The 12630-nt window shown below is 44.0% G+C and overlaps 2 protein-coding genes across 3 annotated transcripts; one reads left to right on the top strand and one right to left on the bottom strand.

The window, feature by feature from the left end:
- Positions 1-2995: 2995 nt before the first annotated feature.
- On the bottom strand, positions 2996-6414 carry LOC100192516 (60S ribosomal protein L3-1). Of its 2 annotated transcripts, XM_008679719.2 has the most exons (6): positions 6229-6414; positions 5972-6079; positions 5505-5615; positions 4885-5189; positions 3592-4001; positions 3007-3499 (listed from the first exon to the last, which is right to left on the bottom strand). In XM_008679719.2, the coding sequence occupies exons 2-6, from the start codon at positions 6054-6056 to the stop codon at positions 3241-3243; spliced, it is 1170 nt and encodes a 389-aa protein (XP_008677941.1). In that variant the 5' UTR covers positions 6057-6079; positions 6229-6414; the 3' UTR covers positions 3007-3240.
- A 1003-nt stretch (positions 6415-7417) lies between these two features.
- LOC100502260 (uncharacterized) lies at positions 7418-12287 on the top strand. The gene is made up of 4 exons (NM_001363251.1): positions 7418-7935; positions 9851-9967; positions 10078-10503; positions 10602-12287. The coding sequence occupies exons 1-4, from the start codon at positions 7537-7539 to the stop codon at positions 11838-11840; spliced, it is 2181 nt and encodes a 726-aa protein (NP_001350180.1). The 5' UTR covers positions 7418-7536; the 3' UTR covers positions 11841-12287.
- The last annotated feature ends 343 nt before the right edge of the window (positions 12288-12630 follow it).

A 12630-nucleotide genomic window follows, 5' to 3' on the forward strand; every position in this document is an offset into this window, starting at 1 on the left:
GCCTCCAGCCAACGGTCACTTTTGGTGGTTGGGGCTATAAATACCCCAACCACCCCACATTCATTGCCATCCAAGTTTTCCCACTTCTCAACCACTTACAAGAGCTAGGCATTCAATTCTAGACACATACAAAGAGATCAAATCCTCTCCAATTCCACTCAAGCCTTTAGTGACTAGCGAGAGAGATTTGCCGTGTTCCTTTGAGCTCTTGCGCTTGGATCGCATTCTTTCTTTCTCTTGTGCTCTTGTGATCAACACTCGATTGTAACCGTGGCAAGAGGCACCAATTGTGTGGTGGCCCTTGCGGGGAAGTTTTGTTCCCGGTTGATTGAGAAGAAGGAAAGCTCACTCGGTCCGAGGGACCGTTTGAGAGAGGGAAGGGTTGAAAGAGACCCGGCCTTTGTGGCCTCCTCAACGGGGAGTAGGTTTGCGAGAACCGAACCTCGGTAAAACAAATCCGCGTGTCACTCTCCTTATTTGCTTGCGATTTGTTTTGCGCCCTCTCTCGCGGACTCGTTGATATTTCTAACGCTAACCCGGCTTGTAGTTGTGATTATTTTTGTAAATTTCAGTTTCGCCCTATTCACCCCCCCTCTAGGCGACTATCAGCACTGTCTGGCCTGAGCTTCCTCTAGTTATTAGAAGCACATGGCTCCTAATATACAATATATATATATATATATATATATATATATATATATATATATATATATATATATATATATATATATAGTATTTAGAGCCCTGGGCTCTATTTAACTACAGGAAGCCCTGACCAGGTGCGCAGACCACACCAGACCCTTTTTGGCTTATTGTACCTAACTGTGCTTACGCTAAATTATAATACGAGTTATGCTGATGTGTGTATCAGTTTATGCAAATATAGTCTGCGCATATTACGTGCATCAGGCCCACGATCCGGCCCACGCGTTCACAATTATTCAGTCCCACGCCGACACTATAAAAACACCCCCACGCCGCCAGGGATTAGGTTTTAGCGGCGGCGGCGGTTCCCTCGGGCGTGCGAGCGGCGGTGATCCTGTGGGCCAGCAGCGGTGTCGCCTCGAGGCAGGCGACCGACGGTGGCGCTCCACCAGGAACGAGCGACGGTGGCGCTCCACAGGGAGCTCGCCCGCCTCGCCGCCAGGTCCGTCGCGCGCCTGCCTGCTAGGGCTGGGCTCGGCGGGAGCGGAACCGCCGAGGAGCCCGAGATGGCCGCCGCGCTCATGGACGTCGCGGACTCGCGGCCGCCAGCGCCGCCGCCTCCGCCGCCGTGTTCTCGGCCGTCGCGTCCGTGTCTGCCGCCGCGTCGTCGTGCTCGAACAAGAAGGCCCCGACGGCCTTCGTGGCTGCTGCCTTCGCCAAGAAGCCGGAGATGCCGACGACGGCCGATGTCGCGCATGAGAAGCACGAGGAGCTTGAGCGATGCATCGACGAGTGCGAGAGCGGCAGCGAGGTGGTGTTAAGGAGCATTGTTCGGAATAGGGTTTCGTTGCTCAACATCCATAGTCCGGCGATCTAGAGAATCGATCTCTCATATCAGTCGCCATCACAATTTAGTTAACGATTGTTGTATACTATGCTACATACGTATATATACAGTGTAAATACACGTTGAAACAATAGAGAATAAAAATATATATGTGCAGTTGGAAATAACACAAAAATTCAGTCAGCATGTATAGCCCCAGGGTAAATTATTAAAACTGTACTACTGTAATCATCAGGAGGGAATTATTTAAATGTTGTATGATTTACGCTAAAATTCGTACTCATTTACGCTGTTTTAGCTCACGTTTTACGCTGGAATCCGCCCGAGCAGAACCCGCGAACTGCGGCTATAAATTAAAATTTATTCCTTCTACTAATGCTCCTCAAACCGTAACTGTCCCTTTATTTACGCGATTATGCAGCACGTCTTTCCTTATATCAAACCGGTCAAGATTTATATAATGCATGGTTTATGCTATCATGTTACACATCGTTATACAGTCGTAAACGGTTTATTTACGCATCGTTATGCAGTCGTTAACCGCCGCCAATATCACAGATACGAACATGGACGAGCGGCTGTAAATGAGAATTTGTTTCCTCCCGTAACTGTGCCTTTATTTACGCGAACGTGGAGCACGTCTTTCCTTATCTCAAACCGGTGGATATTTAAATGTTGCATGGTTTACGCTATTATGTTACACAGCGTTATGCAGTCATAAACGGTGTACACATGGTAATATTCGTTCCCGTGATTCGTGGTCCAAAAGATTCCTTCTATGCATGATTTATGCACATTTCTACATATATTTATGCGTGCGTATATCACCTGTCACGTCTCATCCAGGAATCGTGGCTATCATATGCATGGCTGACGCATGCTTGCGTACAGGGGCCGACCGCGATCTGGTTGGCGTCCTGGGGCTTCCCCCACTAACGGAAGCCCAGGGCTTCCAGAGAGAGAGTTCTTTTGAGTCCTCTTTTTTCTGTCCATGTTCGAATAGATGATAATAAATATAGACATATATACAAACTACATTCATATATTAATTAATGAATGTATGTTTAGTCTAAAACAAATTATATTTTGGGATACAAGGAGTATTACCATTCAGTTATGTTCTCTAATGGTTTCTTGATTGAATTTACCTAAAGGTTGAGATCATAAGCCTTAAGGCTTAGATGCTCCGGGCCTATTTGTTTAAGATCGAAGCAAGTTTCTTTGGCGCTCTATATCTTTCCAGGTGTCTAAAGCGAACACCCCTTCTCTGCACCTCGGTAAAAAAGAAAAGGCATGCTTCTATATCATTTGCCTACAATGATAGGCAACTATCGTAAAACTTGTAATCTTTTTTAACGAAACCCAACGATAATTGTCGTCGCACACTGAAATAGCCTCCATTTTTCCAACTCCAGCGATGAGGTAACCAACATTCTTCGAATGGTACCACTATGTTCTTCACATGAGCTTCGCTGTGATGGTCAAAGATTCTCGATCAAGCTTCGGAAACACAATTAGTATAAATAGTTATATTGATCATCAAACACCAAAACAATTAGAATCTATATGCAATGATTGGGGCATTAAACAACCAAAATAGCACAAAACATAGACAGTGCAGTTCTGAAGCATGGAACAATCCATAGACGACTGGACCATGGCTACAAAACTTGGTACAGCAAGGTTACAAACAAAAGTATCACAGTTTGATGATTTTGAGAAATGGGACTTCGCTGCACCGCAGCACCTTACGCCTTGAGCTTGCCAAAGAACCTCTGCTTCTCATCGGTAGTCTGGAAGCGACCGTGCCCAAATTTGGACGATGTGTCGATGAACTTGAGCTTGATCTCCTCCAGCGCCAGCCGGGAAGTCTGCTTCAGGAGGGACTGGCGGAGGGTCACCACCCTCTTCTTTGGACCCACACAGCAGCCCTTGATCATCAGGTAGTCACCCTTCACGATACCATAATGGGGGAAGCCACCCATGGGAGTGATGTCCTTCTCAGTCCTGCAAATGGCAGCAATTCGTTACAAACAAGAGCAACAAAGGTAAACAGATTGTGCAAGTTAGTACATGTACAAGAAGCTCAGAAATAGTACCTGTCAAACTCTGTGGAGGCATCGTGGGTCTCTTGTCCAGCCTTGCCGATCTTGTAAACCTTCTTGTTCATCTCAGTGCGGTGGTGGTACCCATTCTGACCAGCACGAGCAACCGTATAGGAGACCCTAGCCGGATGCCATGCACCGATACAAGCAACTTTGCGGAGACCCCTGTGGGTCTTGCGGGGAAGCCGGGTGACACCCCAACGAGTGACCACACCCTCATAACCTTTCCCCTTGGTCACACCAATGATGTCAATCATCTCATCCTTCTGGAAGACAGCATCAACAGGGACCTCTTTCTCAAAGAATTTGTAGCCATAGTCCACCTTGTCAGCAATGGTACCACCATTGACCTGAATCTCCATCAGGTGAGCCTTCTTCTGCTTCAAACCCTTCATCTTCCTAATCTAAAAGATACAAATACATAAGAGGTGAGTTTGCTAATACCTAGTGCCTCAGAAAAATAATCACTTTTCAATTACGCCCCGTTTGGATCACTGGAATTGAATTCCATTCTAATAATAGTAATTTATGCATATATCAATTAAGCTAATTCATTTTTATACAAAATATATTTGTATACTATTATTAGCAAGATGTCCTAAATATTTATGTGCTACATTTTTATTATAGAGGAGTAGAACGAAAAGTGTCATGTAAGTTATAGATTAGAAACAAATTCTAATCATGCATAAAATCATTTCCTATCCTCCACCCTATGAATTTTAGATAGGCTTATATCTGAACTTTGGAAAGTGGTGGAATGCCAAATTCCAAACTAAATAAGTTACTTTATTGAGTGAATTCCAATTCCTTTAAAATGAAGGGATCCAAACGCCCCGTTATATGAAAGATAGGTGTACTTCACTCCCGGCACTGAGGTACAATAGAAGTTGAAATTTAATAAAAAGTCAAGGATTTTAACATCACAGAAGAAATCAACATGATCATTGATAGATAATGCAATGGAAGTTTAAACTTAATAACAAGGGTTGTGATATATATATATATATATATATATATATATATATATATATATATATATATATATATATATATATATATATATATATATATATATATATATATATATATATATATATATATATATATATATAAAGAAAACAAAAATGATCATTGACATGTAAATGATCATTTGACTACACAAAGATTGCATAAACAGGAATAATGAAGCCAAATAAAAGACCAATAGTAATTGCATTATCAATCATTAAGAAACTGTGTTCCTACAAACATGAATGAGCAACAAAGCACAATTAAGCTTCTTACCTGGGTATGAGCAATGACACGGATAACAGAAGCATATTTCTTCATCTTCTCAAGCTGCAGCTGAATTTCCTTCTTGCCAGCATCATTTTCATATTTGAGAGCATACTTTGTGAAAGCCTTCTTCTTGCTCTTGCACCAGTTCTTGTAGAACCTTCTCCTCACTTCTTCGCTAAGATGTTGGGCCCAAACAGAGTTGAGTGTGCGGAGGCCACGAGGAGTCTTCACATATGCCACGAGCCCAACAATGACAAGAGGAGGGGTTTCAATGATGGTAACAGCCTCACAAGTTTCCTTCTTATGGAGTTCTGTAGAAATCAAGTAGGCAGAGCAGTTACGATAATGGAGTGAAATGGTATCCATATACTTGAGATTCATGGGTGCAAGCAGTTGTGGATATTCAAACAGAAAAATCTATTGTTTTGAGTAAGTCTATGGGCCTGTGAAGAGATAGTTGTGTGGCTTATCATCTAAAGTTAAGTGCCCTCAAATTTATAAAAAAAACTAAAGCTGCTGGTCAGAAATCAAATCGTTCTTATGTTACAATTCATTTTTCAGATATAAACAAACTGGACTATGTCCTCAGCTTAATTGATTAATAAAAAAGAAGGGGGTGGACATACTGGATCCTGGCTTCTCAACCTCACGGACAATGTGAGTCATGCCAGCCTTGTAGCCAAGGAAGGCAGTGAGATGGCAAGGCTTCTTGGCGTCATCCCTAGGGAATGACTTCACTGCAAAAAAAGAAAAATTACTATCAGATTTTGGACATTAAGTAAACCTGCCAAATGAATGTGCATACCATACTAAACAGGTTAATATTCACAGCAACATAATTCAATTGTACAGCACGTTTTCAGATTATGCATGATGTTGGATTGCACTTATATGCAATAGACAATCCTTCACTGACGGACGACAACCCTATGAAAATTATTACTTAACAACACCACTAGCGGAGTACAGGTTGTTTAAATAAAAGGAACATAAATAATACTTCAAGTTCTAAAGGTTGAAGGGTAGAACATTTCAGATGACACGTATCGGAACAAGGCAAGCGAACAAGAGGGAGTAAGAGATGCGCGCGTACCCTTGCCGCGGTGACGGGAGGAGCGCTTCCTGGGAAGGAAGCCGAGGGAGCCGTGCCTCGGGTGCTCGAACTTACGGTGCGACATCCTGCCCTCCTCCTCTTCCTTATCTGCAGGAGATCACAACAAGCCCATCAGATCAGCCACGAGCTCAACATGGGCGGCTCGCCGCTCGGCGAAGAAAAGGCCGCCGCCGGCGAGCAAGGCGAGTCGAGGTGGGAAGAGGAGATGACGCCCGCGGCGGATTCGTTACATTCACCTGTAGAGGGTGGCGGCGCGGCAGTGAGGAGCAAAAATGCGCGTAAACCCTAGCGGATATAAAGGGCTCTCGGGTGCGAGAGTTTCGATCCCGCCGGACCGAAATGCCCCGAACCGAAATGCCCTGTGTGAAATATGGGCTGTTTCTCTGAACTTCTGAACTTCTGAGCTGATATAATGTGGGCTTGGGTCAGTACTCTATTTAAAATATGAGTTGTCCCCTCTTATTTAAAAATATCCTAATATTTCGTTTTAGTACCTCACTGATATAGTTCTAATTTATTATAATATCAAAAACGCAGCATGTGTTTGGACAACAGACATATTGTTACAAAAGAATCTGTTGAACACAGAAAATGCAGCACGGACGGTCTGGTCCCAAAGCCGGATGGTCCGCAATCCGAACGGTCTGCGGTAGTAACGTGGACGGTCCACACGTACGCAGAGTCAGTTAGGATTTCTAATGCTTATCGAATTCAACTCCGAGGGCCTGATGCAATACATAAATTCTAACCTTGACGACCTAGTCTATTATTACCCATCATCTGCAAAAGAAAATGGTTTCTGGTGTGTTTTGAGATGAGCCTATCTTACGTCACTATCTGCTTCTGACATCGACAAATCCTCCAGAAGAAGCCACGTTTAAAATTTTCGCTGACGTAATTGTTGGCTGGTTGCGCTCGCTCGCTTTGCCGGTTGCAACCACCCCTAATCCTTCCCTGTGGGCTGTGGTGTCACTGGTGTGGTGTGGGCAAACCACCGGGCCTACCTTGAGCCGCTCTGATTAGAAAGTGTTTTAAGCCACAAAAATCCATTCGTTTTTTTGGTTTTGTTCGAGTTCCCGTCCATCCAAAAGCAAAAGCCGATAAAAAAGCGAAACACATTCGTCATTTACTGTAACAGAAAACAAATAAACCATTCGCAGGCAACAACTCCCAGCCCGAAAGCTGCTACTGATCTCCTGAACCCAGCTCATGCACCGACGGCGGTCCCGCCGTTGAGGTTCTCACTCCAGGGTCTACCATTTCGGTGCACGAGCCGGAAGCAAGCCGAGCCGGCGCGGCGGAGCCGCGGAGGGAGGCAGCGGCTCGGGGAGAGCGAGAGGATGACGCTGACCGGTGGGACCGATTGGCAGTCCCGCACGGCAGAGCGAAGCTATACTAGCCGAGGCAGGAGCAGGAGCCTCGGCCGCTTCTCTCCCCTGCTCCAAATCCCCTCCCCCCTGCTCGGCCACAAACCCACAATCCCGTGTCTCCGGCCACCGTGCTGCGCAGGCCGAGGCCCGAGCTTGAGCGTTTGGTCTGCTGCCATGGATGACGAATCTAAGTCTGCTCCTAAATCGGATGTGAACACCGACGCTGGCGCGGAAGCCGCGGCGGCCGCCGCTCCGCTGCCGCCCTCGAGCTCAGAAACGGCGGAGACGGAGGCAAGGGTTGAGGCGGCGGATGGGGAGAGCCAGGTGGTTGAGCGGTTGGTCGAGCTTGTGAGCGAGATCGCGGCCATCTCGGACTTCAGGAACTCGTACCGGCGTCAGTTCTGCAACCTGTCGCGGCGGATCCGGCTCCTCGTGCCCATGCTGGAGGAGGCCAAGGAAGCGCCCACGCCACTTACGGTGGCATCGGAGGCCGCGCTACGGCGGCTCAGGGAGGCGCTCCACGCCGCCAGGGATCTGCTCCAGCTCGGCAGCAGCGGCAGCAAGATCTTCCTGGTGAGACTTGCTTATGCTCGGCTGCCTAAATTTTCTTCTGTTTACCGACTTTCGTGACAAATTATGATTTCGCTGTGGAGGTAAGATAATTTTCCTGGCCATTCGGAAGGAATTTATCTGTGTTAACACTACGGAATTAAGCATTCCCGACTGCACACTACGGAATTTAAGTTTTTGCCTGCCCACCCTTTTGGGTTATTATGAAATGTGAACTACTTGATGAAGGTTTCACTAGGTTTGGTCTTTTGGAATATCTTGTTGTCAAATCAATGCCGAGTCAGGGCATTTGACATTGTTTGATGCCGTTGAACAAGTCTGTCAAATATCATAGGTGTTACCTTTTTTTTGTTTACGAATATATTTTAGATTTGGTCAAACCATGTTATGTCACTTGGATCCTATTATAGACCTAATTATGGTGTAACTGGCAGTATCATCATATTCCAAAGTTGTTTAGGGGGTGTTTGGTTTCTAGGGACTAATGTTTAGTCTCTTCATTTTATTCCTTTTTAGTCTATAAATTGCTAAATATAGAAATTAAAATAAAGCTTTAGTTTCTATATTTAGCAATTTTGGAACTAAAATGGAATAAAATATAGGGACTAAACATTAGTCCCTAGAAACCAAACACCCCCTTAGTTTGTGCCTTTTAGGTCTTAATATGCCATATAAAGATAGTACCTAGGAGCTTCGTAGCTGCACATTTCTGTGAAATATGGAGTGAAAACTCACTATGTAATTACTCCATACTATTTTTATTTGCTGCTAGGTTGATTACGTACCTGGTTGAACATTATCACTGCTCAAAAGTTAACTTCCTGTAGGTTTGTGGCATTTGGGCAGTTGCACTTTCCATTCCATTTCTGTGGTGCAGGTGGATAAGAATAGCCTGCGATGCTAGTGTAAACTCTTATGAGCAGAAGAAATATGCCCAGAGAGTGTGGTTGTCTGGTTGGCATGGATCTATAGCATCAAGCTCCATGCTGGAACAGATTCAACTTAATTTATTTCTTTACTTATATGGACTAACAGTAGTGGAGTAAGATGAGTCAACCCAGAACATAATGGCAGTAATCTGGTTGCAGAACTTTCTTCACTAGAAACTTAAGTTAAACATTTTGATGTATTGTTGCTGTAAGTATAAAAGGTGTGCAAAATTTGAATGTTGCATGGTTTGATTGTAATTTTGTATAGGTGACGTCGTTACTTCTGAGGCCTTGAAAGAGGATTGCATGCTTATTCATAGGAATTAGGAAACATTTGTTTCACATCACTGTAAATTACTCTATTTAGATATAGAATTCAATACCATCCAAATATATCTTATTTTCTTTATTGTACCAATTTGGTAGTTGGCTCTATCCACATCACTTGCCATTGCCATGTCTCTGTCGAAAAGTGGTAATGCTAGTAGCTGGACTCCCCCTTGTCTTATTTACCTTGACTACCAAGCTGTTCTCCTCCTAACTCCAATTGGCATCTGTACCGTGATTGTGAAGCATGAGGAAAAAGGGGCTACCTCACTGAACTCCTTTGGAGGATAGGATAGGGCCAGCCTTCCATCGAGAATCTAGTTCAATCACCTATATCACATGTGATCAATCCGAGTTACTCTTATCTACCACTGTCTCCACCCTGCACCCTACTTTACATAATGTTTAGATCCTATACAAGCACTAAATGAATCTTATATATTTGCACAAGCTTGTTTGTTGTAGACCAGTATGATTTGGTGCTAGATCATATATGGGCATCAAATGGAGCCTATCATTAGATCCTGCATATCCCTTGTGTGGTGAATTTTCTCTTATGTTGTAGTGACTACTTTGGCAATAAGCGACACTGGGTCTGCCCTTTTTTGTGCTAAATACACCACCATGTTCATTCATACCATAAATGCCTCTGCTGTTTGCAGGTTCTTGATAGAGAGAAAATAATGAAGACTTTCCAGGATGTCACTGCAAGACTTGAACAAGCCTTAGCTGGTATCTCGTTTGATGAACTTAATATATCTGATGAAGTAAGAGAGCAGGTAGAGTACTATATTCCAGAGTTTATCTTTTCATTAATGCTTTCTATAGTAATACTGTTTCAATGTTTTTTCCTTGTTCTGTATACCATAATATCTGTGATGTTATGCAGGTTGAATTGGTGCATACTCAGTTCAAAAGAGCTAAGGAACGGTCAGATTCATCTGATGATGATCTTTTTAATGAGCTGATGTCTCTATGTAATTCAAGCAGCAGTGATAGTGTTGACCCAGATACTCTTCGAAGGTTATCTGAGAAGTTGCAGCTTGTCACAATATATGACCTCAATCATGAATCTCTGACCTTGCATGAGATGGCTAGTGGCGGTGATCCTGGTGCAGTTGTTGAAAAGATGTCAATGCTCCTCAAAAGGATTAAGGATTTTGTGCAGACAGAAGACCCTGAGATGGGTGCCCAAGCAAGTACAGCAACCATTTCTACAAAAGACAATTCAGCATGTCCTGTTATTCCCGATGATTTCCGTTGCCCAATATCACTGGATTTAATGAAAGATCCAGTTATTGTTGCCACTGGGCAGGTCATACTTTTGTCCAATATCCAATTGAAATGTTTCCATTCAATATACATACCTTTTGCATTTCAGCTCATTATAATTCCTTGCATATGCCTCTGCAGACTTATGAGCGGGGGTACATAGAGATGTGGCTGGAGGCTGGCCATGATACCTGTCCGAAGACACAACAGAAGCTTGCCAATAAATCCCTGACCCCAAATTATGTCTTACGTAGTCTCATAACTCAATGGTGCGAGGCAAATGGTATTGAGCCTCCAAAACGCCCTGCTCAACTTAGGGATGCACCACTGTCATGTAGTGCTGCTGAGCATAGCAATGTTCTTGAGCTTCTTCAGAAATTGTCTTCCCAAAACCTTGAAGATCAACGTGGCTCTGCTGGTATGCTTCGTCAACTTGCCAAGCGCAGTGCTGAAAATCGTGCTTGTATTGGAGATGCTGGTGCTATTCCTATTCTTGTTAGTCTGCTATCAACCACTGATGTTAGCACCCAGGAACATGTGGTTACTGCTCTCTTGAATCTTTCCATCTACGAAGAGAACAAGGCAAGAATAATATCTTCTGGAGCTGTTCCTGGAATTGTGCATGTGTTAAAGAGGGGCAGCATGGAGGCTCGGGAGAATTCAGCTGCCACACTTTTCAGCCTATCTATTGTAGATGAGAACAAGGTGACTATTGGGTGTTCAGGGGCAATTCCTGCACTTGTGCAGCTATTGAGTAATGGAAGCCAACGGGGTAAAAAGGATGCGGCAACAGCACTATTTAACTTGTGTATTTACCAGGGCAACAAGGGGAAAGCTGTAAGAGCTGGATTGGTACCTATACTACTAGAACTGCTCATGGAGACTGAAAGTGGGATGGTAGATGAGGCCCTTGCAATATTGGCAATCCTCTCAGGCCATCCTGAGGGGAAGACAGCTATCGGCGCTGCTTCTGCAATACCTGTACTTGTTGGAGTTATCAGAAATGGATCTCCAAGGAACAAGGAAAATGCTGCTGCTGTTATGGTGCATCTATGCAGTGGTGAGCAGCAGCAACAGCATCTTGCTGAAGCACAGGAGCAGGGCATCGTGTCTTTGCTGGAGGAGCTAGCAGAAAGTGGCACGGACAGAGGAAAGAGGAAAGCTGTGCAGCTGCTCGAACGAATGAATCGGTTCCTAAAGCAGCAGAGTCAAGCCGAAGCCGAAGCAGAGGCCATGGCACAGGCTCATGCACAAGCACAAGCACAAGCACAAGCACAAGCACAAGCGCAGCCTCAGATCCTGGTTCAAGCTCAAGCACATGCAGATATGCAAGCTGAACGATCACTACTTCCCACATCATCTGACATTTCGGATAGATGAGGTTTTTGATCAGCAGCTTGTTTTGTCTAGTAACTGGCTTGTTTTTTTTAAGCTCAGGCTGTCAGGTGGAAGATTGCCTGCAACTGTTATTGTGGAGGTTTCTGGTTTCTGTTGAACACTGCAAATTAGGAGGTCTGGGCAGCGTGATTTAGGTCCATGAGCATGTTGACAGGTGGGTTCTGAGTCAGTTTTTAACCTGCGTGTGTTCGTAAAATGTACCGGTGATTGAAGGTAGTAAGTATATCCTCGAGTTTTAGGAGGTATCGTTGAACTTGTACCCGGTACGAGCCCAGTACAGGACTAATTCTGGCGCCCTAGGCTAAGTGCCTGACAAAGTTGCAGGAAAGCTTTAGTTCAGAAAAATGTTTGTTCATCGAGTCCGGTGCAGTTGGTTCAGCTGTCTTCTGTGAGTTGTTTGCGTTGAAAAAAAGCGGTTGGTTCAGCTGTCTTGTGTGGGTTGTTTGTTGTGAAAAAACTGCCGCAAGCTGTATGCTGTGAAAAGTTAAAAATCGTTTGGCTTAAGCTGCTGTGAAACAGTAGACTTAACAAGATTTGGCTGTGTTGTCCCTGAGATTGTTTATATGCAAATTGATAATACAACGTTTTTTGTGTTGACTAACATATTTCACAAATATGGAAATATATGTCTCACCACTATAAGATTCCATACATATTATTATTTACATATATTATTTTGTACCATGATTAATATGTATGCATTATCATTTTGGAAGAATTTAGATGGTCGTCTGTAAGGTCTCGATTATATCTGTTAGGTTGACTAAACTAA

Source organism: Zea mays, chromosome 1 (assembly GCF_902167145.1).
Source record: "Zea mays cultivar B73 chromosome 1, Zm-B73-REFERENCE-NAM-5.0, whole genome shotgun sequence".
NCBI classification, from domain to species: domain Eukaryota; kingdom Viridiplantae; phylum Streptophyta; class Magnoliopsida; order Poales; family Poaceae; genus Zea; species Zea mays.